Source organism: Oryzias latipes, chromosome 5, assembly GCF_002234675.1.
Source record: "Oryzias latipes chromosome 5, ASM223467v1".
In the NCBI taxonomy this organism is placed as follows: Eukaryota; Metazoa; Chordata; class Actinopteri; order Beloniformes; family Adrianichthyidae; genus Oryzias; species Oryzias latipes.
In genome coordinates, this window is record NC_019863.2 from 20,584,685 (window position 1) to 20,612,448 (window position 27,764).

Genomic DNA, 27,764 nt, shown 5'->3' on the forward strand with positions numbered 1-27,764 from the left:
GGCAGGCACAAACTGCAATTATTAATGTCTCCGCCGCAGTAAATTTGCAAATGGTTGGCACTTTCATGAACTGAAGCGGACGTTCCCCATACTTTGCTACTAAATCCGCGTCCCTGATTTGTCAAAGTTCAACTGGTGTAACTCACGTTGCAGAGGGTGGTGTTAACGTAGCTTAAAAAAGTTTATTGTAATTGGACAGAGTGATCCTGCTTGAGGGGCCCTTAAACAACACTCCACAACACAAGCATCTTGCTCAAGTCCTGTTGTTTTAAACCTCACACAAACAGTTTTTCACAGTAAATGCACACCAGAAATGCTTTATTACCTAAATGTTTGGGAGCATCAGAGTTTTTGGTACAACTTTACCACATGTTATTTGGAATCCTATTCTCAAGAAGCTTAAGAAGGATCTTAAGAAGCTTGAGGTTTTTAACCCTTGTGCTATCCCACGTTAACATTGGGAGTTGGGTCATCTAGACCCCACAAGACAGTGCGCTGAACCTTTTTTCTTCAATGATATGTGATCTTCCCTGGTGTCCATGGATTACATGAAATCCTCTTCACCTTTATCCACCTTTGTCGTGGTAGGGAGAACACATCAATGTGACCGTGGGGTCACAGGATAGCACAAGGGTTAAACCATTGCAATTTATTTGCCAAGGGTTAAGTTTGTCAGGGAAATGTTGGACATTTTAAGACATTTCTAGGAAAAATAATCATGTTTTTGTAAAAAATATAAATAAATGCATGGACTCGGTCTTTGCAACAGAAGATTAGGTTGGATGAGAGTGGAGATACATGGGTGTCTCCACAGACAGACCTTCGGTCACATGACCACCCTAAACACTTTGCCAAGCTTAAGCCCCTGAAAACTGAACCCTGAAACCTTAGCACGCATGCAAGACAGACACATTTGCAGCTAATATAAAGAAATGCCAACAGAACACACGTGAACACATCTGCATCCCTGTCTTCAGCAACACGGTGATCTGACAAACTGCAGACAAACACAACAAAATGGCACGGTTACAGCAGTGGATCCAGCTGATTGGACCGCAGCATCGTTCCTCCTGTACAATCCACAAAGCATCATGGGACATGTGGTTCCCATAGAGCACAAGCGTTTGCACCTGCAAATGATTGAAAGCATGCACCATCCATGATGAATCAATGAGGGTGTTCATGATCTCTCACACTCCAGAGCCTGACCCAGAGGTGGAGTTTTCAGGGGCTGTAAGAGCATCCACCTTTACGCTTTCCTTTTCTATACAGTTGACATTTAAAGAACAGAAAGCACATAATAAAAACTAAATGTGCATCAGAAAAAAAAAAAAAAAATCAAATTTTTGATATCTGTTACACAGAGGAAGGAAAGAACCGAAGCGGGCCAACATATCAGCCAGAAAGAGTACACACATAGACAGAGGAGGTCGGGAAACTCGCAGCATGTAAGTACATGAGGCGACAGGTGCATGTAATGGGGCCAAGATGGAGTGCGGAATCTTTCAATACCACCGTCATTACGACCACTGCTGGACCACGGCCAATACCAGTCTGCTGCATCCGCCAAATTTGTCCTGCTGTCAGCCTCACCATCGACTCCACCACTTTCCTGTTTGACTGAAGAAAGAAAATCTCTGCAGGTGGTAAACACCTGAACGCTTGTGGCGGGCAGTGAAACACGGAAACAAGAGAAGGTAAAACTGAAAGCTGTCCACTTCCTCTTGCAGCTGAAGATCAGGCAGGAGAGCAGACGCCTCTGCAGAAGGTCCCTTCGATGCTGGAGGTCCACTTAGATCACCAGGTCATTGTAGCTCACGTACTTTGTTTTCGCTGCTGGACCTGTGGAGGAGGAGAGAAGAGGGAAAAGCAAAGATCAGCATTTCTTGCTGAGGCTGCTGTGAAGGTATTTATAGAGGTTGATGATGATGGAGGTGGGGGAACTGATGCATTCTGTTATCATTAAAACACAGATCGACCTATGGGCTTTCGTAAAGGTCGGTCAGGTTGATTGACGAACGTAGAGTAAGTGTAAAGAGGATCTCTATCCAGCTCTGGTATAGTTCTATCATCCACAGGGCATGTGGATGAGCGATCCCTTCCAAATTTGACGTGATGTAGGTTAAAGTCTAAGCTTATGGAGGCCAGAGCTGAACTCAGAACATAGACTCTATGAACCACTTTGAATATTCAGTGGTGATGGGTTAACTAGTCATTAGATACAATGAAGCTTTGGTCTTTCTCTCCCTATTTAAATCTAATCGTTGTTAATGAGGAAATGTTTCCAATTTTGTTTCTCAAATTATGAATCAATTTCTGAGTAATAAATCACCTATTATTGTTTATACCTCATTAGTTCTGCCACATTTTTTGACAGATTAAATTATGGCAGCACAGCTTTACTTGAAATAATGAAACACTGCATATTTTTTTTCAAAACCCACATTTACTGGATTGTCAAAAGTTTCATGGCAAAAAATGTTTTGTCTCTTTTAGAAATTACATATATTTTAGGGAATGGTTTAACATAAAGATCAAGAGAGACACAAATAAACACTTTCTGTAGCAGCATGTGCTTGTGCTGAAAACTCTAGAATAATTTGTGAATGACTTAAACAGTATTCAGAAATAATAACATAAAACATTATTGTTTTAATAAATACAATTCTTAAAACCAAGATTAAATGTTTTTGCCGTTGTTTAAGGTTTGTGTTCTACAAATGTGATTCTTTTTTAGGTATCTACTGCATGTACCTTCTAAGGAGAATAATTTCGTGTCTTTGTTTTTAAGTTATTCAGGGTAAGGGGCACCATCATACAACTCTTTTTGTCTCATTAGGTTTTGGTGAAGTTCCAGTTTGATTTTTTTGATTTTGTAACTCACATTATTTGTTTTTATGTGCAAATGTAACTCCAATAACAGATTTTCCTATCTACTTTCGTCACATGTTTAAAATAATTTATTGGTTCATTAAATTACGAGAATCATGGCATTGAAGTTCGATTAGAACTTGAAGCAAGAAATATGTTTCTCCAGTAACAGAATTAAAACTCTTTGACATGTTTTCTTTTGTCAAAGGAGACAACAAAATCTTTTGTTGTTGATTGTTTGTTGATCCAAAGCCTCCAGCAGTCATGAAGATGTTCTCTGACAGCTTAGGCTCAGGTGTCCAGATATTCGTCTGCCTAGAAGACCACACTCACAGAACTGACCCCCCCCTATTGGTACTCTCACTTTAAGGGGTACAAAATAAAGAAGTGGGGGGTGACAACACCCCCCAGTCAAAAATGAATGGCTGCAAGCTTAAAGATCATCATCAATCATGTGGAGAATATAATAAGAAATGTCTGTGTTTGCATATGAAGACCTGTTGTCTCCACACCTCTCTGACCTGGTCACCTTGACAGACACCCTCACACAAAACAGGTGGGACGAGTCTGACAGCAGCGAGCTTCCAGACTGAAACGTTTTTTACGATCCTGAGTATACAGGTTTGTTAACCCCTTAACATCCACTAACGGAAGGAAGGATTCAGCTGTAAGATCATGGCAGAGGCTGTTCACAGCTGGAGTTATCACCCGTCCACACACATAGCTGGAACCGCTCTGTATGCAAATGAAGGAGTCAACTGTCAGCTGAGAAGCAGAGGGGAACACTAGCTCTGGTTCCACTGACGTTCCTGATGTGAAACCACAAGGCCTTGAACTCCAGAAGAATGTGACTTTAAAAAAACTGCAGGAAAGAAGACGGACCTTCTGATGAGCAATGATGGAATAAATGGAAAGTACTTTAACCCTGTAAAGCCCACCACATCAAAAAATTAACAGAAAATTCTATTTTTTAAATAAGGTTCTTATAAAACGTTTTGATGAAATCAAAATGTATTGCATTATCATTTTAATGAGATAGATAGTATCAGTAATGATTCGCTGGAAGGAAGTTACTTTAGAAAAGTAAACACGTTATTTACCCACTACCGCACATTTGACATGGTTTAATGGTATTATAAAGAATTAATTATCAACAAAATTTTCAATATAGCAAGTATTCACTTAAAAAGAATGAGGAAATTAGATTAGAAAAGAATAACAGATGAGTTATCCTCACCATAAAGTTTTGAAAATTAACTAAACTTTTCCTGCCAAGTGTTTTTGAGATTTCATGGAAGCAGCCATATTGAAATGAGCAGAAAAAGCGCCTTTACTGCCCCTAATGGAATGATGATGAACTACAGGGCAGCAAAAATTGTTCAGACGCTATGCATTGTGGTCTATATTCGCCAATCCATTGTGCATCAATGCACAATGTTTTTTTGCAAAGACCTCTGGGAAATTTTTAGGGCAGTCGAATGTGGTAGATCGTGTAGATTCGGACAGGACTACAAAATGGCAAATGCACTATTTAGTGCTCCATGCAGTGAGTAGTGTAGGAATTCAGACACAACCAATGTGTTTTTAGGGAGAATTTGGATCATGCTAATAAGATAGGGGTCTCAGGAATACATTTATTAGATATAATTCAAATGATTATACAGGGTTAATGTTCACTTTTGCAGCTCAAAAGCTAAAACTTTAAAAACTTTGAAAAAAAAAAAAGTTGAGGTTTCAAAATAAAATTACTTTAACCATGACAAATATGAGTTTGAAGCAACTAAAATGTCAGCTTGTAAATGTTAAAAAGTTTGGTTTTGGTTCGATAGAGGTTTTACTGGAAGAAGACAGAATTTAAGTTGGGTTGAAAAACTTAAGTTATATTTAACTAATATTTGTAAATTGTAAATTGTTAATGATTACCTGTGGCTTGTGAGCATCTCTACGCTCTGTTTGGGTATTTGCATGCGCAAAAATATCATACTTATTTTTTTTTGCTCCGACATTTTTAAATGCACAATTTTTATGCATCTAAATATTAAAGAGTAAAATAACTGTATAATTAAAAAAGAAAACGGATTACTAGAAAATAATAACTAATCAATTTGACAGAATCAGATGCAGACACTCATTCACAGCATTTGAATTGACATTTATTAGGAAAATTAGTTGAAACTTGTGTTTTTCTATGAAAACAGCCGGGCTCCTCTATGAATATTCTGTAATTCTTTTCAAAATAAGAGTAATCTATTTGACAATATATATATCTGATGCTTGAAAAATAAAAGAAAATAAATTTAGCCTTTTTTAATTTTGTTTTACAGAACATGCTTTCACAAACATGACCCCGAATTATGGACTTAAATGCTATAAAAATGGAAGCAAATTCCTTTATAAAAACATATTTTCTTGCTATTTCATAAGAAATTGATAGCTAAAAATAACGTTTTGTTTGACATTTGCTTCGGGACTATCTTCAAATTCCAACATTTGTTTTCACTGTCAGGAACAGCTCAGTATATATTCTGAAAAGTCACTTCTGAAGTTGCTGCTGTGCCAGTCTAACTGATCGGATGTGAATGCATCCCCAGTGTTTTTAATCTTTGACTCACTCATGTTGTTGTCTGGACTTTAATTGGATCAACTGCTGAAAGAAGAAAAAAAGTCACTAAGGAGGAGCTGATGTGTTCCAGCCAGGAGAAAATAGAAAAAAATAAAAACTTTTGTGACCCCGTTGAGACAACTATGCTGTAATATTGGGCTATATAAATAAAACTGAATTGACTTGAAAACATATTTCAATTCATGCACTTCATATCACTGCAGGGTAAGCTGCAGGTGCTGCAAATATGACCCAATGGTCATTTGTCTTTTCTGACTTGGGTCATGTGCTGTGAGAGACAGGAACGCCTTAAAAGGCCCGAGGACAAGCAGACTTTAGACCCCTCCATCTGGCTGCTCATGGAAGCTGAAAAGAAGGGTGCACAGAGGGAGATGCCCAGTCACGTCTCCTGCAGAGGGAGATTCTTTCAATTCCTCCCTTCCTTATCCCCCCAAATAAACCTTCAATGTTCAGTCAAAGATTTGGAATTGAGTGGGAAAGCAAATTTCTAACGAATAAATAAAATATTTCCCCTCTGCAGGCACACCAGGAGGGGAATGCTTGTAGAGATTCTGTGCGAGCTGCAGGGCTGTGCGAGCTTTAAGGGACAGACCAGAGCCTTTGTTGTGCACAGAATCGGCTTTTGGAGAAAGGCTGAGAGGTCTTATAAAAGGAGAATCAGAGAGATTTGGCCTTTGAAGAGGGGCAGAAGATGAAGTCTTTGTAGTCAGGGAATCAGCTGTGGCAGCAGAAAGATGGTGACGGAAAGGAGGGAGAGGGAGAGTGATCGAGAGCGAAAAAGATGAAGCCATCTGAAGTGACTGAGGGCTATTACAGTGCCAAGACAGAGAGCGGTGAAACAGCAGGAAGGCAGCAGGTGAGGAGGAAGTGAGGAAACAAGATTGGAAAATGGAGTTGGGGAGAACCACTAAAGTCTGGTCTGAAAGGAGATGGAATACAGAGAAAGAGAGGACTGAATAGGTCAGAAGATGGCTCTGTAGCTCTTCTAGGATTGACTGTGAAACCAATGCTGGCCAGAGTCTCACCTCCCTGCAGTGCCGATAACAGCTCCCTGCTGCACTGCAGCCAACACCACTGATTGATGAGCCATTATTATCTGCGCGCAAAGGTCTGCTCGCAGGGCCTTCATTATTTAACTTCTCAGAGTCACGTCCAGGCTGTGGCAGCCTGTGCCACACCGGCCAGCTGCGCTACCTACACCCCCACAACAACACTCAACAGGAGAGCAGAAACAACAGGTGCACTAGAAAACTAGAAAACAACAAAAAAAAAGAACCACAGTGCTGCAAAAAAAAACAAACAAAAAAAAAAACCTTTTGTTTTAAAACCCACTACAATCGTCTTTTGATCCATTGTAAAAGTGTTGTCAGTGGTCTTTAAATATGAATATGCCATTTTGAGGACATCGTTTTTGCAGAGCGGCCGTAGTCAATCAGACGATCGCCTTGGAGTTGTGGGGGGACTGAGAGCTCTCAGTTTATGCGCTCTCCCAGTTATCTTAAGCCCAAACCTTAATTATGGGATACAAAATGAGAAAAATAATCCAGAAAATCACATTGTCTGATTTTAAAGAATTAATTTGTGAATTATGGTGAAATTATGGTGGAATTATGGTAGAGGTATTTTGTTTATAACAAAAGTTCAACTTAACTGTATTCTTCATTACAATTTTAAGAGGGAAATTACTTTTTTTAATTAAATGTTTTTGTTCCTTCAAAAATATAAAATTATTTATTAAAATGCATGTAGAAATCATTGTTTTTCATTGATTTTTTATTTATTTTTAAATGTAATGATAATTTCTGGGAAGCACATCTGCCAGTTTTTTGCTGTTTATGATGCTCTGTGTCTGCAATTATTAGTTCTTTAAAGGCTGAGAGACTTCATAAGGAACCCAGTTAATTTGAATTAGTATTTTATTAGACAGAGAAAGTAAATGTGCATGTAAGATTTATAAGATTTTATTCATGGTAAAACCTCTAACTGTTTTGGGATAATTTAAGGCTAAAAGTAATCTGCAGCTGTCATTACAGCTTTCTTCCACACAGATTCATGTCTTTTCACATGTGATAAGATGAAGGATTTCTGAATGGCATTCGGCTGTAAACTTGAGGTCAGGGAGGTCAGTTGTTCACTTATAGCACCACCCCAACCAACCAGCAGGCAGCAGCAGAGAATAACTGTAAATCTGCCACTGGTGTCGTCATGTAAAAGTTATGAGTCAGCGACGATATTGAGCTGAGAATGTATATTTAACATTCCCTCCACACACACCTCCCTCCTCTCCAAGTCATTTCTGTCTCTGCGGAGAGCCCCCTCCCCACCGCCACCACCGCATCACCCACAGCTCCGGCAGAAAATGAATCAAGGTCAGGACAGAAAAGCAGAAGAAGCAGAGGATTAATCCCTTCTACCTCTGATAAATTATAAAATTACCCTGTCAAAGGTAGAAAAACGGGATTTGTTAAATTGTTCTTGAGAGCCCTGAGAGGAGCCCCGCGTACTGCCAGGAGGAGATCACGCTGCCGTGTCATCTCAATTTTCCTTTTTTATTCCGTGGGGAGCATCAGACTGGAGGTTACTTTTTTATTTTGAAATTTTAATTCAGCTCTGGATTTTTTTTTCTTTTTTGTGGACAATTCTTTGGCAGAAATGTTCAAATTTATGAGTCAGGATCAACAAATCTCAAATTTCTGTCTGATCACTCTGGGGGGTTTCCCGTTTTTCGCTATGGATTCAAAGCTCAAGCAAAACCTTCAGAAGTTATCATTTATATGTATTATCTTTTCTGGTTTTAACAATTTTAACACATATTTGTGTATCTAGGCCTTTTTTAATGACTAATGCACTTCTCTCTGGCAACAACTTAATTTTATTTTCCTGTTTTTAGTAACCAAGGGATGCACATTTTATGTATTTTGTTTATTAGTTATTATTTTTAGTTGTAAGTTTTACTATTAAAACAACCAAATTGTTGTTTTAATGTATGAGTGTTGCACATACTAAGAAGCAGTTTTGTAACAATCACAATACAGATCTATCTATAAGAATCTGAATTCAAGTGAAACCAATGTTGATGAACATTGATCAGCAGAAACACATGTTCATGAATAAAACACAACAAAAACAACCCAGCATCGCTAACTTTTGAGGTGGAAAATTTGTTGCTGATCTTTTAGTTCGCAATAGAACAAAAAGAAAGAATAAGCGGATGTTGGTCAGAATATGGCATTCTATCCACGTTGAATGTTTGACAACTCACTAAAGCTCTCAAGATGGAGAATAGTATATTTGTTTTCATTCTTTATTGCTATTCATCCAATAAAAAATAGATCCATAAGATGGATTGTTAATGTGATCAGGTAAGTTTATGGTTGGTTCTGAACTGATTTAAAGTTTAAAAAAAAAGGGAAATAATGTTTTGCATAACTAACATCTCCCTTAACAATCTCGCAATAATAGCTAAAGGTGGTTGTAAAGCAACAGTTATATTCAAAACACAGAGGCAAAAAAAGGGTTTTAAAATCCTACTGTAGTGTTTCAGGATTAAAGACGGATTATTTTACACTGCTTGCCCCTGTGCCATCAAAAAAGCCAGCAACCTGACTCATTCTGTTTTTAAAAGGAGCTTTTAGTCCTTTAGGACAAGGACTCATTTAACATCTCATATCATTACACAGGGGTTTACTACAGCATGCAGGAAAATGTTCTAGCATTCCTAAATTAATTCTACAAGTTCAACAAACAATTATATAAAAGTTCCTTGTTTTCTCCCATTTCTACGACACTTACTGTTGGGATCGACATTCTCGCACAGCTCTGTCTTGGCCTCTCCATTGGGCCTGTCGCTGGCCTTGTGGGACAGTCGAGATGACATGGTGGCGGCCGTGACGACGGCCTTGAAGGATCGTTTCCTCTTCTGCACGTTGAGCTCAGGGTGGAAGATGATGACATAGACTTTGGGCATGTAGAGCATCCCCAGGGCAACGGATGCACTCAGGTTCATGGAGATGGTCAGAGTGGTTGTTTGGATGTACATCTGTGAGGAAGCAGCAGAGGATAACGGGGGGGTCACTTATCTGAACACCGGAAGTCATTACATCAGTTGAACCTTGGTTGAAAATGATGAAGCGTTCTTCCTCTCTGCAGAGTCTTTTAGGAGGTAAATCAGAGGTGAGTGTATCTATAGGTCTCTGTAGTCATAAAATGGAAAAAAAATGATCATGAGATGGTGTTCTTGTGTTTATGAGACACTGAGTCACTTTAACTACCTCAGTCCGAGCCGTCGCTCATCTCTGTGAACCACAGAGCCTTGAAGACTCGAAATGTAACTGAAATGAGCCCGAACAGAGATTCATTACAGAACCAAACTCTGAACACTTTTTATAAGCAAGTAAAGGATTGTTTTATAAGACTCTGTGTTTTCTGCCCTCACCTGCTGCCAAGAATGGAAGCAGCTGGCTGAATTACATCATTAATGTTTTATGCGTTGTGTATATTGGCCTTGCATCTAAAGCTGTGGCCCTCTGAACTCAATCGAGCGCTGATATCGGTCCGAAATGAATGCATAAAGAGGCCTGGCCCAGCCATAATGAGCTTCCCAGAGAGGCTTTCACAGAGTGAAAACCCGCTGCCTTTATGCTTTATGGGCCTTCTGTCACAGCCCGATGTACGCCTTTTACAGGTAGAAGTCACTGAGAGCGAAGAAGGTGGAGGAAGACGAGGTACAAACTCACACAGCAGCAAAGAGAGAAAGTTTGAAATGAAAAAAACAGCAGAAAACTAACTCCAAACAAGTTTAGCACAAACCCCAACTTCAAATTTATATGGAGCAATTTTGCAGACATTGACCTTCAAACAATCAGAGATAGGCTGATTTAAACTGAAAACAAATTAACTATTTTCTCCAAAGAGTGAAAATGCCTAAACAGCGAAAGTTTCAGAAATGTCATCTTTCAAACAATCTGAAAGATTCAATTAGATGTCAATTTTTTGAGGAATACGATGACCGGCAAGATTAACTCCTTTTACACGTTAGGCTGCTTTGGACTCCATGTGCCACAGCGAACAACACGACAAGCTGTTTTATTCCATGTTCCCTTTGCTTGTGTTTTAACAGTTAAATTCTGCACATTTTGTCGGATTTGTACTTTGGCAAATGCTTTTTCTCCTATCCTCACCTTGACTTTTTTACTGGTTACTCCTGCATTTTTAAATGTTGTCTTTTAACATATATCCAACGTATGTGAAAATCTAAAATAATGAATTTGTCTGTTTTATGTAATTTTATTATATCTACTGTTTTAGTATATTTCTTTGTTATATTATAAATGCACATTTTATGGTGAACATGAATAATTAAATAAAACCATGATCAATAGATCCATTAAATAGATCCTTTGTTTACCTCATCCAAGCTAGCTTCTGACTTGAAACTGTACAGCTAGCCATTTTGGCTGCGACGCTAATGTGATGTGTAATTTAAAAAAAATCTAGATTAAGATCTATAAGAGCATTTTAGTCGCTTAGAGAAACATTATAAAAATAAACAAACAAAAAATACTATACAAAATTTTTTAAAAGATTTTGGCGGATGCAGACAATTTAAAGTTCTGTGTAAATCATTTTTTTCCCAACATTCATGCTGAACTGATGTATACCCTCTCAGATTTGACAGTTTTTTTTTTTGCTTCATATTTCCAGCTATTTTTTTCTTAACAGATATTTTTGAGTTTGGATCATTCACTCCTTCAGCCCCCCAACAGCATGAAGTTGAATGCTCCCAGGTGGGAGGGATAAATGAGTGCGACTGCAACAAAATGATCTTCCTTCAAATGGACTGTGTTTTTGTTTTTACTCACTGCACTCTCAGGAGATAATCAAAGACCGAAGCAGGACAGAACACCTGGCTAAACCATGTAGTTGTAACAGCTGCTCATTTGGGGGCGCAATTGTTTAAAATAAGCACTGACCGAATGATTAAAAAAAATAAGCAGGAAGAAGAAAACCGGGTAGTCCTCTGACTATCATTAATAAGCACTTGTACCTCCCCCTTACATGACGTTTACCCAGCAGACATTTTCACACTTTTTCATGATTGGTGCTTCTTTAGACTCATGCTGTGGGCTGTTTTTTTTCCTTTTCTTTTCTTTATTTTTTTCTTGTCATAAAACACAGAGCTTACATCATTTCTTCCCTTTGGTTCTCTTCCTCTCTTGGAGATGACCTGTTTCCATTTGAATACATGGAAATTTTCTTTACAGGAAAAGAAAAATCTATCATAAATCCTTAGTTTTCTACTTTTTATAACTTATTTCAGGCCAAACCTATTGACTTATTCTATTCTGAAAACCCTAAAAAGAACCAGGTGATAAAACATTTTATTCCAACCAGTACAGTGTAGAGGAAAAAACCTCCAACAAGAACAAAATGAAAAAAACGAAATTTCAGAATCAAACACGCCTTTATCTAAACCAGGGGTCGGGAACCTATGGCTCGCGAGCCATATATGGCTCTTTTGATGGTCACATGTGGCTCGCAGACAAATCTTTAATTATAGTTTTTTTTTTCATTAGACCAGTCCTTCTCGGGCGCGATGCGATGCCAGAGGCGCGCAGTAGTAGCAGTGCTTAGAGAGAGAAATCTGCGCCAGCACTATCAGTTACTATTATCTATTATTTCACAGAGTTTGTACCACCTGGAAACCTGTGAAATGCCGTGCCTAAAACTACGCGCTCCCGTCTCTGAGAAAGAGCGCGCAGATGCGGAGACGGGATGTGTGAGGGAGAAAGCAGAGGGTGGGGCTGAGGTGTTGTGGGGACAGGCAGCAGGTGAATCGCGCAGGGATTGTTAAAACGTAAAACCCGCTTCCCGTCACTCACTGCAGCGTGTGAGTGTGTGTTTGGCTCCCCGTCTGCATGTGAGCAGTCTGTCTCACATCTACAGAACATTCAGACCTACGATGACGTTTAAAGTCTCAACGCCTGAACGAAGCAGAAACTCACCACGTATCAACCAGACTAGACCATCAGCAAAACTACCACGAGAAATACTCATCATTTATTAGCAACAGCATAACAATGTTATTAAAAAGAATCCACAGACTTATTGTACTTTAAAAATGTTGAAATTAAATCAAATGCACACATTCATTTGTATATTTAGTTTTAAACAAATTGTCGCGGACTGAGTTTAACTTGGCTGTTGGGCCGCGTTAAAAGTTCTGGAGTTCATTGAACGCGTCAAGCAGAGATCTGATTGGCTCTCAGTTCTGTCGTTCAGCCTGTTGTTAGGTAATTTGGACCAATGGGGTTCAGCTATGGGCCGAATAAGGGAAATGGGAGGGCTGCAGCGGGAGCAGGGGAATATAAAGTTGGGAGAAGCGCTCTCGTGTCGGCGGGAGAGATTCAGGAGTTGCTGAATGAATTGAACGGCGTTTGTTGCGGTCTGCAGTAATCGGAATAAAGAACTTTAAAAGAGGTTAAGTCTCCGTGCCTCAGTGTGGGGAAGGGACACTACATTATTGTATGGCTCTTTCGAAATTACATTTCAAAATATGTGGCATTTATGGCTCTCTTGGCCAAAAAGGTTCCCGACCCCTGATCTAAACATTCTAAAGCAGGAAAGCAGAATGCCTTCTAGCATCACATCCCACTCCTGAATCTCTTCCAAGATGACCAACGTTCTCATTTTCACCCTCACAGATAAATCAAAACCATCAACTTTCCTCAGGAGAGAAGTGCTTCAAACTTTTGACGGCTAGAAAAACTCTGAGTAAAGCTGCAGATGGTGTTTGGAGCTGTGTGAGCTGACAGACAGCAGGAAGCACAAACTCAGCCCGTAGGATCAAGGGAAAAAAATCATCTTGAAATGATTCAATTCAACATCCATTCATTTTTATTGATTGAGGTAGTTTCAGGGGCTGCACATGTGCGTGGACATGCCAGAGTGTGTGAAAAAGCTCAGATGCTTTCATCTTTCAAATCCTGCCTTCAGTCGTGTGGAACTGGGGCTTCAGACGGTGGTCCTCTCGCTTCTATTACCAGAACTAACCCTTCTGCTCTGTAAAACAATACAACATATACAACAAATATACAAATATGATAATCAAAGACACAAACCACCCCGCCCACGCATTGATCCAGTGTGTGGACTCAGGCCACAACCTCAGACGTCGCAGGCCTGAAAGCGTCCACGCACACACCACACGCTTCCACAACAGCTTCTTCCCAACAGCAATCAGAATGCTGGCACAGGACATCAGAGAGGGAATAGTGAATTGAATCATATGACATGCCATTCAGCTAGGATACTAAGGCTACTGCAGGGCTTAATGCTCGATTCCGATTTTTTGAAAAAATCCGATTTTTTTTTGCAAGGCTGTTCACATTTCCAATTAAATACGAACTTGTGTGACCGTGAAATGACCCAGAAGTGACCCGCATGCGCAGAAGAGTACTCAACAGGTAACGACGTCACTTATTGTTTGCGGAAGTAGCTAACGTTAACAATGGATGTCAACAACAGTGTTGTCAACAGCGGAGCTCTTTTTGCATTATTACATTTATTTTCACAAAGGGGTCAGCACAATTACAATCGTCTGTACCCACTGTTGTGGAATGGGGATGTGTATGTGCAAGGGCTGCGCGCGTGTGTGTGTAAGAGAGAGGAGAGAGCGCGCCGGAGGGAGTGGGTGGGGGGAGCGCATTCAGGTTGTGTGCTAAGGAGGAAGGAGAACGATAATAAAAGAAGGCTTCCCCCAGAATAATAGCTATTGACTCTTTATTAACCCGCTCTGGAGAAATCTGAGGGTCCGAACCGGGAAGTGAACCCCGGAGGAGGATCCGCCTTCTGTCCTGGAGAAGGTCTCCCCTGCGCTTCTGTCCACGGTCGGAAAGGGGAAAAAAATTAATTGCGGGAAATGTTCAACACCACGCTCGGCCATTTTGCAGGAAATTTTTTCAAAAACCGCCCGGTTGCATTAAGAGCCCTTGAGTTTGGCCCGAATAGAGCTGTCACCCCAAATATGAATCAAATCGGTGACCTCGCTTCCCTTCCACTGACTGGTCTCAGCAGCATCGTCCGCCATGGTTGTTGTTTATGTTCTTGTTCCCGCCTACTTCAAGCAGAATGATGACCTTTGTAGCATATCAATGACGTACTGGTCGGATACATGTGGCTTGGCCGTTCAGGCGGTCGCTTTTCAAAAGATCGGACACGTATCGGATTCAGGACTACATACCCAAGCGGCCTGGGTCAATTCAATTCAATTCAATTCAATTTTATTTGTATAGCCCAAAATCACAACAACAGTCGTCTCGATGGGCTGGGTCGCATTTGAAAAGATCGGATCTGTGTCTTTGGGGTTGTTTGGACTCCCCACCTCAAAAGTCTTTGTAATTATCACTTTCATTTTTAGCAATGCTGAGCTCAGATCCCCTTTGGTGAAAAGCAAATCAAAACAGACCACATGTTAGTCAACCCTGACAAAATCAGTGCATTTGATGCTCTCAGGAAAGACAAGATGTCCTGAAAAAGATTGATTTTGACTGATCTTCTGCACTCCGATTTACACAGAAACTGATCTGAAGTCAGTGTTTGGATCTCGATATGAATCAGGGGATGAATTTCATAACAACAAGATGACAAGAGCGATAGAGCAGAAACACAAGCCTAGGTTTATTACTGTAATTCCTTCATTTCTGAGTGTGCCTACATGCGTTTGTGATCGTTTTCAGGGGGGGAAAAACACACACTTTGTCTCAGGGAGAGCTGATGAAGAGGAAAGATAAGGAGATAAAACAGCAGAAGACACAGAGGTCTGATGCACACTCAGCGTGTGCTCTATGCACGTTCAAGCCTCATCTGGGACTTGTTTCTTATCGGTCCATAAAGGTTACGTTGCAGATGAAGCTGAGAGCGGGACTCTGGGCAGGTTAAGTGGATCGTTTATCTCCTGCAGACTCCTGTAAGAAGCATCCGCAGATAAAAGTCTGCGCTCTTTGACTGCGCTCACTAAGAGGATTAATATTTAAAAAAAACACAGTCTCAGTAATCTGCAGCCTGTTTATCTGACGACGGCAGCGAAGAAGAAAAGCTTCGTCACACATTTATCTCCGGCTCCTTTCAGACGCGAACACATTCCCATGAATCTGTTGACACTTTTCACCAATGTTCCTGCTGCTTTTGCCAAAATCGTTCATGTCAACCAGCAGACTCATTTAGAGCCTTTAATGTAAATATTTGACAACATAAGCCTACAGTGAAGCTGTCACATTATAAAGCAGCAGGGATGCAGGGATTCATCTTTTATGATAAGCTAACTGGCTTTCATACACTTATGTGTATTGCTTTAAAGAACCATTGTTGAGTCTGTAATTTTCACTTTGACATTCACATTAGTTTCTCTGTTTCTGTGAATCAGTCTCCCTTCTTTTATGGCAAAATTTTCAGATTCTTATATTATTAAATTCTTATAAAAAAGTGACTTAAGATGTATTTTAATACGTTTTGTTTTAAATAAACATTTTCAAAGTTCTGAAATACACCAACATAAATGAATTGATTATTTCCCTTTTTCAAAATAAAAGAAGACCGAATATTTCTACATGCTATTTAGCAAATAGCACACAAACGTCTGGCTGTCAGTCAGCCAAATCATCTGTCAAAATAAGACAAAAGAAAATACCTCAGCAAAAGCTCTGCCAGCTTCTTATTATTACCACAGCTTCCTGCAATTCTCTAGAGATTTTCTTCGTAATTGATAACTGAAATTTCAATCTTTTTGATCAAGAAAAACTTTTTTTTCTTTTTATATCTCAAAAACATAAATATTTGAATTAGTTCAATTAGAAGACCCCAAAAAGTTCCTTTATTTTTTGGTCCATGTATTCTTTCAAGAAAAGGAGAACTAGAGAAAAGAGTTAAAAGGTTTTATATTGGATAGTTTTACCTTGTGATTCAGGGAGTTTTGGACCTGCTTTATTATTTAAAAGTCGCCTTCTGCAAAATTGAATCTTGCTTGAAATCTAAATCGTCTTCTTCTGCTGTCAGCATCATTGCTGAGCTCGGGAGGTCAGGGGTGTTCAGCGCATCTGAGTCTGACTTTTGAATGTTGACCTTTAAAGAGCAAAACTTTGCTCTTCTCCAACTTTCTCAATTTTTTTGTACTGCTGTTTTTACAGAAATTGTTGTCTTTTTGTTCTGACAGTAAATTTCCAATGTATGTGTATAAATATTTTTTGTCTCATAAACAGCAAAGTGTTTTCTTGTTTGAACAGAATATTTTATAAGCATGACACTTTCACTTTCTGTGTTTAATCTTCCAAAGCCATGCTTTTTTTTTTCATTAGATCTCTTTCTGTGTTATGCTTGTCTATGTAAAAAACAAACAACCACACATTTTCGAGCACACATCCTGTTGTGAATCACTTAATTAGAACAAATGAAATCATTTCTCTGCCACTGTGTGTCTCAGATGTCCAGCTGAGCTACTGATGCGCCTCTTTTGTTTCATTACATAATTCTTGTTACTATGCTTTCTTTTTTGGCCCCATGTGGTGCTGATTGATTGGCTGATCTCAACCGTTACACTCGGAGGAGTATAACGGTTGGCTCAATGAGGACATAAACAGATCATAAAGCAATGGTTTTCTCCTGTGACCCAAAATAGTTACGTCATGTTCACAAAGGTTTAGGAAGCTCAAAAAGATTGAACTCTCTGACACAAAACACTTTAAAACCTAAACTCCACTATGAACAAGGTTTGATTTGATTTTTGAAATCAGAATTTTTAAGAGTACTAAAAAACAAACAAATATCATTTTAAAAGGTAATAATCATGCAAAATTGTTTTTTTTTTTAAGAAAATGTGCTTTACTTATTTATTTAGTACTTGTTTACTTATTTTATAATTTAGTTTATCGTAGAAAAATACGTAAAAATTCGGACAACTTTTCCCCCATAAAGTGTCTCTGTTGCCATAGAAACACAGGTGGGGGGGGTTATTATGCTTTTGTCCATTTTGAGGTGTGTGACCTTTTAGGAATTTATGAATGTTTTGGTGATCAAACTTCTGAAATTTCGGAATAAATTAGGAATATTTGCAGGAATTGTTAAATTTTGGCGTTTTAGACTTTAGTTCGAGGATCACTTAGAGCAAATAAAGATAAATGAACTTATAAATGAAGATGAAAACATAGTGGCAGGAGCTTCATCAGTACTATTATTGGCCCAAGACTTTAGCTCTGAATAATGAAGGTTGATCGATGTTCTTTAAGGAATCTGCCTGTACTGAAACAAGCTCACATCTTCCCTGCTGCTCTGCAGCAGTCAGAGATCCAAGATCACAAGGATGGTTTGTCCATTCTAGTCCTGCATGCAGCTGCAGCCTCCTACACCATTGGCATGCAGCAGCTGCAGCCCAGCACTGGCATTACTCGACCTTCTGCACAAAGAATCAGCTGCGGATTAGAGCCTCCAGCTCTGCAGGTTGCACTTCTCTTCACATGCTGTAAAAGTGAGTTTATCAACCTATATACGCTGATGACTTATGCAGCCGTGGACGACATGAAACACATCTAACATGATGGAAACTTTGACCAGAGACATAAGGTGGGCAAGAATAAAAAGAATGGTTTGCTACACTTCAGAGTTCCAAAGACATGGCCTCCATAATGCTTCAAAGAAAAAAAGCATTAAAAGCATTTTTAAAAATATTATTTAATTATAAAAAAATATTCAAATATTAATTTATTTGTAACCCTTGTGCTATCCTAGGCACTTTAACATCGGGAGTACTCTGAACCTTTTTTCTTCAATGATTTGTGATCTTCACTGGTGTCCATGGATTACATGAAATCTTTCCACCTTTATCCACCTTTGTCATGGTAGGGAGAACACGTCAATGTAAGGGTGGTGTCATCTAAGATAGCACAAGGGTAAAATCACTTTCAGGACAAATATTACGGTGAATTTGTTTGGGTTTTTTGGCGAAATATCACGGTGAAGCTAGAAGATGTGACAGTGCCCACCACAGACAGTCCTAAAGATTTAGTCAATAAAACTCTGAGTTGGGGCGATGGATATTTTTTTTCTGTCAGAGGAAAAGCTGCAGCATTCATGGTTGACTCAATGATGGTTGATTAAAAATAATAAATAAAATGAATTCCTCATCAGCAGTAAGAACTGAAAAAGCTAATCAGAAAAGCTGCAAAACACCTAGACGGATATTTAGATTCTAGCTGCTTTGAAAAACAAATCATGTGGTAACATGAGCTTGATGAACAGGAAATCTTCAAAGAATTAAAAATGAATGGAATTGATTCAAGAAAAATCATGAAAAGATCTCCAGATTAAGCAAGAAAAGGCCCAATAGAAAGAAAAGATATAAACAGACAGTGGACTCCCACAGTGCACCTCATTTAGTGAATGCACACAACCTGCTTGCTTCCAATAACTAAAAAAAGATATGCTTGATTCTTTCTGACAGCCATTGCAAGGAAAGCAGCATTAAGTCAATCACCAGCTGCCGTGCTAGGGTTTAGATATCCACAGAAATTCCAGTTTGTCTCATCTGAGAAAAGAAAAAGCAGCAGAATCCTTTTTCCTGAAAGCCACAAAGTCCAGTTAAGAGGTAAAGGGGTTAAAAAAATAAATTAAGTGTAAGATTTTGCCTTTTAGAACTTTTTTTTGTACCATTTTCACTCAAGTAAATTAGGTTAATGTAGGGGCTAATGCAGGATTTATTAAGAGCACGGCAAATAAGATATGAGAAATTATGTTTCATAACATGAATGTAGTTTTTTTGTATATGTTTGTCAAAGTTCCACGTCGTTGCTTTTGAGTTTTAAAATATTTAGCTGACTGCAAAAAAAAAAAGTTTTTATAAATGGAGGTGGATCCAAACTCTTTAAAAGTTCTAAAGACCTGTCAACTTTTTCTAACAGGTGAAGGAGGATTAAAAGAGGCAGTTTTCCAAAACTGTCAGGGAGCGGCAGATGGATAATAAAGAGGAAATGCTACAAACTTCTGTCACTTTAAGAAGAATCGTAAAGTCTGAAGTGTTTTCCTACATTTAATATTTTTGTAAACACTCCACATCATTACTGACGGGTCTCCTTCTCCGCCTGACCCACTTCCTCAGAAGCTGCTGTCCCGTCACTGATCTGGTGTCAGTTCTTCTTCAGCTCCTGGATGCTTTTTCTCAGACACTTTGAAGTGCTTCAGCCTGAGCAGCATCAAAGCGTCTGATGAGAAAAAGGTGAGCTTGTTATTTATCTGCTGCTTATAATGGAGCTCATTTATGGCGATGCTGCAGTTGTGCTTTTTGCTCTTATTTGATATCTTTTAAAAACTTTCCATTCTGCCTTTAAATCGAAAAATGATCTAGCTCTTTAAGAAAATGGCCTGAAACTTCTTTTCAGCAAGTTAATACAAGGACAAGTAATTTAAGCTTAGTCGAAGAAAAAGAGAGAAAAAGAAAACAAAATTAAAAAAGAAAAAGATTATAGCTAAACCTATGGGTAAAGTGAATTATGGCAAAGCTTCAATGTACTCTAAAATGTAAAATCACAAGGAAAAAAAAACAAAAAACAAAAAAAACTCAATGTCAATGAGGGAACCAACTGAAGAAAATGTGGGGGCCACACAAGAAGTGCAAGTCAGTACACATGAAAAAAAAAATGGTTTTAAAAAGGTTAGGATTGATGCAAGAAAAAATACAACCATGCATTGAAAGACATAGAAATGTCATCAAGTTTGCAGACAACTGAGTCATTTTCGTGGATGATTGTGAATCTCTTGATAGCAAAAAGAGATTTTCATTTTCCAACATTCAGATCTTTACCTTACTTTGAAGGGTTTTAATCTGTGCTGCATAGATGATCACTAAGTGGTTGTAATAGAAACTTGAACCTTACCGACTCAAATACTGGAAATAAATGAAAAAAGAAACATTTATAGCAGAGGATCTGCAACAAACAAAACTTGTTGTTTGACCAGAAACACCAACAGTTTTATGAGGTAGCCTTAAAAACACAAGAAGCTTTTTTTCCTTTAAAAGCTCAATCTATCTTTCTTGCTGTTGTAGCCGTCACTCCAGATGACGCCAAAAGTGCTGTACGGGTTTCTGCAGCGCCAAGGGGGTGATTGTAAGGTTGGGTGTAAAGCGGTTAAAGTGCAACAACACAATTCTAAATGCAGTCATCAAGGGGAGGGTGAAAGAGTTGATGGTAAAAAGATGACTGTGGTTGAGGAAGATGGAGGAGGAGCGTCTGGGGAAAAGCAAGGAGGTCACAGGGGTGAGAGGAGGTTAAACTGAACGAGACAGTCAGCAGCTGACATGAGAGCTGTGAATGATGACAGAGGGAGGGGAGTGAAGGAGAAGTAGGGCAGATAAAAGACAAGGCAAAGTTTAATGCTGGAAGACTGATTGCCACGTCACAGAAAGGAGTTAGAGATAAGAGAAGGGCGTTGAGGATAAAACAAGGAGAAAAAAAAAACAACAACAACAAAATCTTAGAGATAAGCTATCTATCCATCCATCCATCCATCCATCTTCTATCCCTGCTTAGTCCTATGCTGGAGTACACGGGAGGTGCTAGAGACTATTCTACCTGCTGTATGTTAGGGTGAAGGCAGGGCACACCCAATAAAGATCACTCGTCCTTTTGTTACCTTAAACTAAGAGGATCTTTATTCTGCCAGCGAGTAGCCTTATTTGTGTGAGACCACAAAACATTTTTTTAAATTTAAAACATCAAATAGGGCTTTAGGAGACATGGTCAAGATTTTCTACGTTTGTCTCAAACTTTTCCTTTAAAAGTATTCCAATTCAGCCCTGTCTTTAAATAAACTATAGTTCAAAAAAGTTTGCAGTAGTAGGTTTAAAAGTTGTCATCTGGACATGGTTTTTAAAGTTGACAACGTTTCTTATCCAAAAGGCTTTGTCAATTCTGAAATAGCTGATAAAAGAGCTGGTTTATATGTGCTCAAGGGGGAGGAGTCAGACCTGAAAAAAAAAGGGATTTAATTCTTTATTAACATTCCTCTCGGTTTTAGGCCCACCTTTTAGTGTGATGCCAAAGAAAATCATAGCCCCAAAGTTGCAGCTGCATTCATTTTGCAGTCCTAAATTTGATCATTTTAATATTTTAACTTCAAGCCCTGTGTGTGTGGGTGTGTTTGTGTGTGTGTCTGTGTATGTGGATGGATTGGGGGGGGTCATTAATCTTTTCCTTCTCCAAGGGAGGCAAATCAGAAAGTAAAGGACTAACACAGAAATACTGAGTTAGTCTAAAAACTTTTAAGTTTGTGTAAAGATCATGAGACTATCCAATAGCACACTGTCTCAATACTGTTTAAACATAGTTTGGTTGATAAAACAATAACAATAACATCCTTATCCTTCACCCACCAGTAACTGGGATAGGCTCCAGCAGCCCTGTGACCAAGGGATTCAGCAGGATTGGAAGATGGATGGATGATGTGGAGATGTTAAACACACCGTTCCTTTGGATATTGATTGATGGTCTTGGAAGTTATCAGTGCTCCAGTTTTTCCATGGTTTTGAATCCTGGATCAATTTAGCAAGAGGCAGGAGAGGACGCAGGCGTTGTTTGTTCCCCGCTTCTCCACCTCAGACTCAGCCCCCCCCCCTCTTTTTATTTTATTTATTTATTTTTCTCTCACTCAACTGAAGTGACAAACACCGGCTGAGCAACCTCACCAGGAGACGAACACTAGCTGAGCGACATCATCTGGAAGCGGGGAAACTCCATACGGCACGAACTTAGGTGTCATGTTCAAGTACTCTGTTTCCCAACTATTGGCTTTAAACTGGTGGTTGCCTCCCCCTGCCATCTCCCATGTGAAACAGCTTGGACTTCTGCAATGACCTCGATATGTCCTTAGAAGCTCCCGGAAAAAGTTTGTTTATCTCCAGCAAAATCCCGCAAAAATAACCTCCATTTGGTCCCTGGCCTCACGTCATCGGAACACTGGCGTACCTGCATTAAAAAGCAGCCATCCGCGCCCACTCCCCTCTTCGAGAAGCTCTGTGCGAAACAGAAGACATGGAGTGGACTACACTGTGCTAAGGAGTCTGCAGGTGCATCAACCATCAGATCTGCCTCATGCCAAAATGGAATTAGTTAATGCACAATCTCTTTCAAACAAAACCCTCCTCATCCATGATCATATTTTGGAAAAGAAACTGGACTTTATGTGCCTAATTGAAACTTGGCTTAGAACAAGTGAGCCCAGCTATCACTGAGCTTGTAAATATCTCACTACAAACTGACTACATCCCACCAATTGGCAAGAAGTGCTTGCCAATTGCAGGCCTATTTCCAACCTCCATTTTCTATCAAAAGTACTGGATAAGATAGTCGCTTCACAGCTCCAAAACCATCTAAAGCAAAACAATCATTTTGAATAGTTCCAGTCAGGTTTTTGATCAGTCATTAGCACGGAAACTGCTCTGCTTAGGGTGACGAATGATCTGTTGATGGCAGCTGATTCAGGATCACCATCTCTGCTTGTTCTTCTGGACCTAACAGCAGCTTTTGATACAGTGGACCACACCGTCCTTCTGCATCGCCTCAAAAACTCTGTAGGACTGTCAGCAGATGTACTGCAGTGGTTCCAATCATATCTGACTGACAGAACTGAATATGTGCTCATGGGAGGATGCAAGTCCAGACCGCTCCCTGTGACATGTGGTGTCCCGCAGGGGTCATTTCTCGGCCCTTCTCTCTTCATAATTTACATACTTCCACTTGGATGTGTCATCAGTAAACATGGGTTGTCTTTCCATTGTTATGCTGATGACACACAGATCTACATAAAAACTGCTCCAAACTCCACTGCAACTCCATCGTATCTCACCGCATGCCTTAAGGAGATAATGGCATGGATGAACAGCAATTTCCTACAGCTAAACAGCAGCAAGACAGAGGCACTCCTTGTTGGCACCCCCCAGCAGATAAATTCCTCCTCAATATCTTTCGACAGTCACATCACTGTTTCTTCCTCAGTCACCAACCTAGGAGTACAGTTCGACCCTCAGCTAAACTTTAACAACCACATAAAGGATCTATACAAGACCTCATTCCACCACCTACGAAACATCTCCAATATCCGGCCCCTTCTATCACTATATCCAACACAGAAACACTTGTCCGTGCCTTAATCTCCTCAAGGCTGGACTACTGCAATTCCCTCTTTTATGGCATTCCCAACAAAAATACAAAAAAACTTCAGCACATCCAAAACAGTGCAGCCAGAATCCTAAAAGGAGTCACTGGCTTCCTGTTTCATCCTGGATTGAATACAAACTTCTCATCATCACCTACAAATGCATGGTTGGTCAGGCACCATCATACTTCAAGGAACTTCTCATTCCCCCGAAACATAACCGTACCCTCCGTTCATCAGACAGCTTCCTTCTTCAGGTCCCCCCCCACCAGGCTCCACACGATGGGAGACAGAGCATTTTGTTCTGCTGTACCGAGGCTTTGGAACTCCCTTCCTGTTCATCTCAGAACATCACAGACCCTGGACTCTTTTAAAGCCCTTTTAAAGCCATTTCTATTTAAAAAAGCCTATTTTTTTTTTTTTGTTATGTGCTACTTTTATAGTTTTAAGCTAGTTTCGTAGTAAAATGTGCACTTTTCTTTTTTTTAATTGAATTTTTCATTCATATCTTGTAGCACTTTGAGTTTTCATTTAATGAAAAGTGCATTATAAACAAAATGTATTATTATTATTATTATTAATTTGTTCTCTATATTCTTGGTAAGTGTCTTTACTTTCTTCCAAAACTACAGATTTATTTCCTTGATGTGTCTTGCAACATTCAAGTGTTTCTTTTGTTGGTGAACACGAGGAAAATACATAAATACAACAATTCAGAAATCAGCATGGGACATGCTGGGAATATGATTCTGTGGGGGGGCTTTTGCTGCTTCAGGCACAAGCAACTCAATAAAAGTCTATGTCATAAATAAAAAGGTGAATTAAGTAAAAAATTGCTGAGAAGATAATGTGACTTGCTGTTAATCCAATTTTTATTATTTTAGAAGTATACCAAATACACAAACCGCACAGTAAAAACAAAAAATTGTTAAATTCGTAGCCTTTATTCTCAGAAAAGCTATGAATCAGCTATAAACCTAAACTTTTTTCTACTGTCAGTTTCAAAAGCTAGTAAAAAAATAAAAAATAAGTACAATTTTGAAATCCTTTTCCTGTTAGCTGTGATGCCTTCCAGACCCTCTGGTGGGACCAGAGCTTCAGAGATTCAATGTTTATTTAAAGTGCTGCTGACATTTCCTTCTTTCGTTAAGGGATTTGTTGTTTAAGGTTTTAGTGAATTAACTAAAAGCTCCAGTATTTTATGGTGGATTATGAAGCTCTTTGCACCTGAGTTTATGTGTATCTGCAGCTGTTTTCCCTCCCCAGGGAAGGGTTGATCTCAGCTCAGCTGGGCTGAACGAGAAAAAAAAGCAAACAGAGGCTTAGAGAGATTAAAAATGGTCACATATCTGCTCTGAAAACAGCTGCATAACAAAGCATTTGTGTGTTAACTCATGCGACGGATACATTTACTGTCGCAGACTCATTTACACCTCCTTTATCCTTTATTCTCATTCATAAGAAAAGATTTAAATTAAGAAAGATACACTTCTTGTCAATAAATAAAGTCAAACTGCAGGTATAGCTGAAAATCTGCTCAAAAATGTACTGCTTTTCCTACAGCAACACAGTGAAAGTCTTAAGATTTCTCAATGTAAAAAAAGGGACATTGACCTTTCAAAAGATAAACTCTAAACAACAGATTTTCTCATAATTCGCATGTGTACAAACGTATTTAAACTTGCAAGCACATGCAAAAACGTGTTGCACTTGATTTGCTTATTTGTTGAATAGACAACATTACACTCCTACCCAAAAAACAGCCTTATCTGTTTTGTATGCATGTCCTGTATAAATATGTATTGTTGGCATTTCTGGCAGACTGCACAAACATTTGGAGTATTACTTTGACTTGGATGTTAGTTTTGTGCATAGTCCACTCCCCTCCTCTGTTTTCTGTGCCCTCTTCTTCCTCTCCAAGCCCAGGCTTTTGTGCTTTGTGGCAGCTGACATTAAAATCCCATCACCACTGTCTTTACAGCCTGATAAGACCTTGGTTGCTACCACCTTTACATGTGTGTCGCAGGAAAAATGTTAAGACGAAAACCACTGTGAGGCTGTACAATAAAAATGTTAAATCATACTTTCGAATATTTCCCAACACACTTAACTCACTCACGACAATGTTACATTTTATGTTCATGAGCCTCAAAGCCAACTGAAAGAACACCATAACCCGTGGCACCCGTACTGGTCAGCCCTTGGACGAAGATTTACTCTCAGCAGTACATGTTGATCCTCTTGTAACCCTTGTGCTATCCTAGGCACTTTAACATTGGGAGCTGGGTCATCTAGACCCACTACACAGTGCGCTGAACGTTTTTTCGTCAATGATTTGTGATCTTCACTGGTGTCCATGGATTACATGAAATCATCTCCACCTTTATCCACCTTTGTCATGGTAGGGGTAAAACACGTCAATGTAAGGGTGGGGTCATGGGATAGCACAAGGGTTAAAAACTGCAGTTTGTTTACATCTGTTATCTATCGAGCAATCTTCGTTACTATCTGGCATACTAAGATACAAGCTTAACATCCATAATTTTGACGCTTCCATCTGACATACTATGATACGAACTTAACGTCCATAAATTCAACGCTTCCATCTGGCATACTAATACAAGCTTAAGTAACATCCTAAATTCGATGCTTCCACCTGGTGTGATGTAGTATTCAAACATCCATAATACAAGAAATTATTTTCCTTTGTGCTGCTAATATCTTGGTCAATTTAAGTCTGATGTCTCTTTGGAACGCGGAGGAGGGCCACCGCCCCATCACTTTCAGTGCAGAAATAAGAACGTGGAGTGCAGTCATTGTGGCACTAGTTCTGAAGGAGTGCAGGGGGCGCGATCTGCAGGGAAGCCACAGGACGAGCAGAGACTGTGGAACTTGAAAGCCAGGCAACTTCTTGTTAAGGGTTTTACGCAATCCACCAAAAATGGAAGCACTGACCAGGGAGTAGGGGGTCGCAGGCTACGGAAACGATGTATGGATAAAAGACAAAAGCAGCATCAGTCTTGGCAATGAATACATGTATCTTAGCAGAACTGGTCAGTTTTAGAATGCTTGAGATAAAGAGAAAAAATGTGCTCTTACACGACAAATCAGAGAAAGTGAGATAAAGTACAGAATTTAAAGAGAGGGTTCCATTTCAGTCAGACAACTCATGCAGTAAAAAAATTATTTTCACATTCTTTTAGTTTTGGCATTCAAATTATTTTAGTTTGGCATAAGGCTTCGTACAATTCCATGAGACAAGATTTCCATAAAACTTCTGGGTAATAACTACCCCTAATGGAGCTCATAGGTGAAAGCCGGGGAGGAGGGTGGGGGGACAAACGCAGCGCTTGCGGTAAAGGAAAAGAATGAACAACTGCACACCTGGACTTAAATAGGACGCTGAAAAGGTGAGTTGATGAACTGAACCGCCCTGGGGGAGTAACCGCGTAAAACACTGCTAGAATAGTCCGCCTGAAAGGCAACCAAGGTCGCTCATTTGTGTATTCACCACACCTTAGAAAACCATCAGAAGCACAGATTCCAGCAGAGAATCGACATAGTGAGATATGGAACCTGTATGTAATCTTAGCTCCAAAATTTTAAATGCACCAATGGTAAAAGAGAGAGGTAACCTTTTGTTATTTCCGGAGGGACGCATCTTTAGAAGACCATTGAGGAGCAGGCAAATGGAAGGGTGTCCAAGGAGATTAGTGGATGAGGAATTTCAACACCTCATGTAAACCTGGACTGCAATACTTTTTACTAATCGAAAAAACTTATCAGTATCTTGGAACTTGAAGATGCATCTGAAGAAACTCAAATGTCAAAAATCAGGTGTCATCGTCTAATTGTTTGTATTTGTTTACTCTTCATTATCTATTTTTTGGTGTCTGAAAATTACTTTTGTTTTCCAAAACGCTTCATTTTTATTGTGTTTCATGTCACTGGTTTTGGGTTTCGGCTTCTATCATTCTGTTTGGATTTCTAAAATGTAACGTTGGTTTTTTATTCTTTGTTTTCCTTTTTTAATTGTTGTGAATTTTAATTTGTCTTGCATCAAGCAATTTTTTTT

At 39.3% G+C, this 27,764-nt stretch overlaps 1 protein-coding gene across 1 annotated transcript in view; it reads right to left on the reverse strand.

Annotated features, from left to right (window-relative positions):
• Window positions 1-546: 546 nt before the first annotated feature.
• LOC101164051 (metabotropic glutamate receptor 7) overlaps window positions 547-27,764 on the reverse strand; it is a 206,934-nt gene continuing 179,716 nt past the window's right edge. Inside the window, exons 9-10 of the mRNA XM_004069018.4 lie at window positions 9,287-9,533; window positions 547-1,842 (exon numbers count right to left, since the gene is read on the reverse strand). Coding sequence (XP_004069066.1) covers window positions 1,793-1,842; window positions 9,287-9,533 — 297 coding nt within the window. The 3' untranslated portion in view covers window positions 547-1,792. The remainder of the gene's footprint in view (window positions 1,843-9,286; window positions 9,534-27,764) is intronic.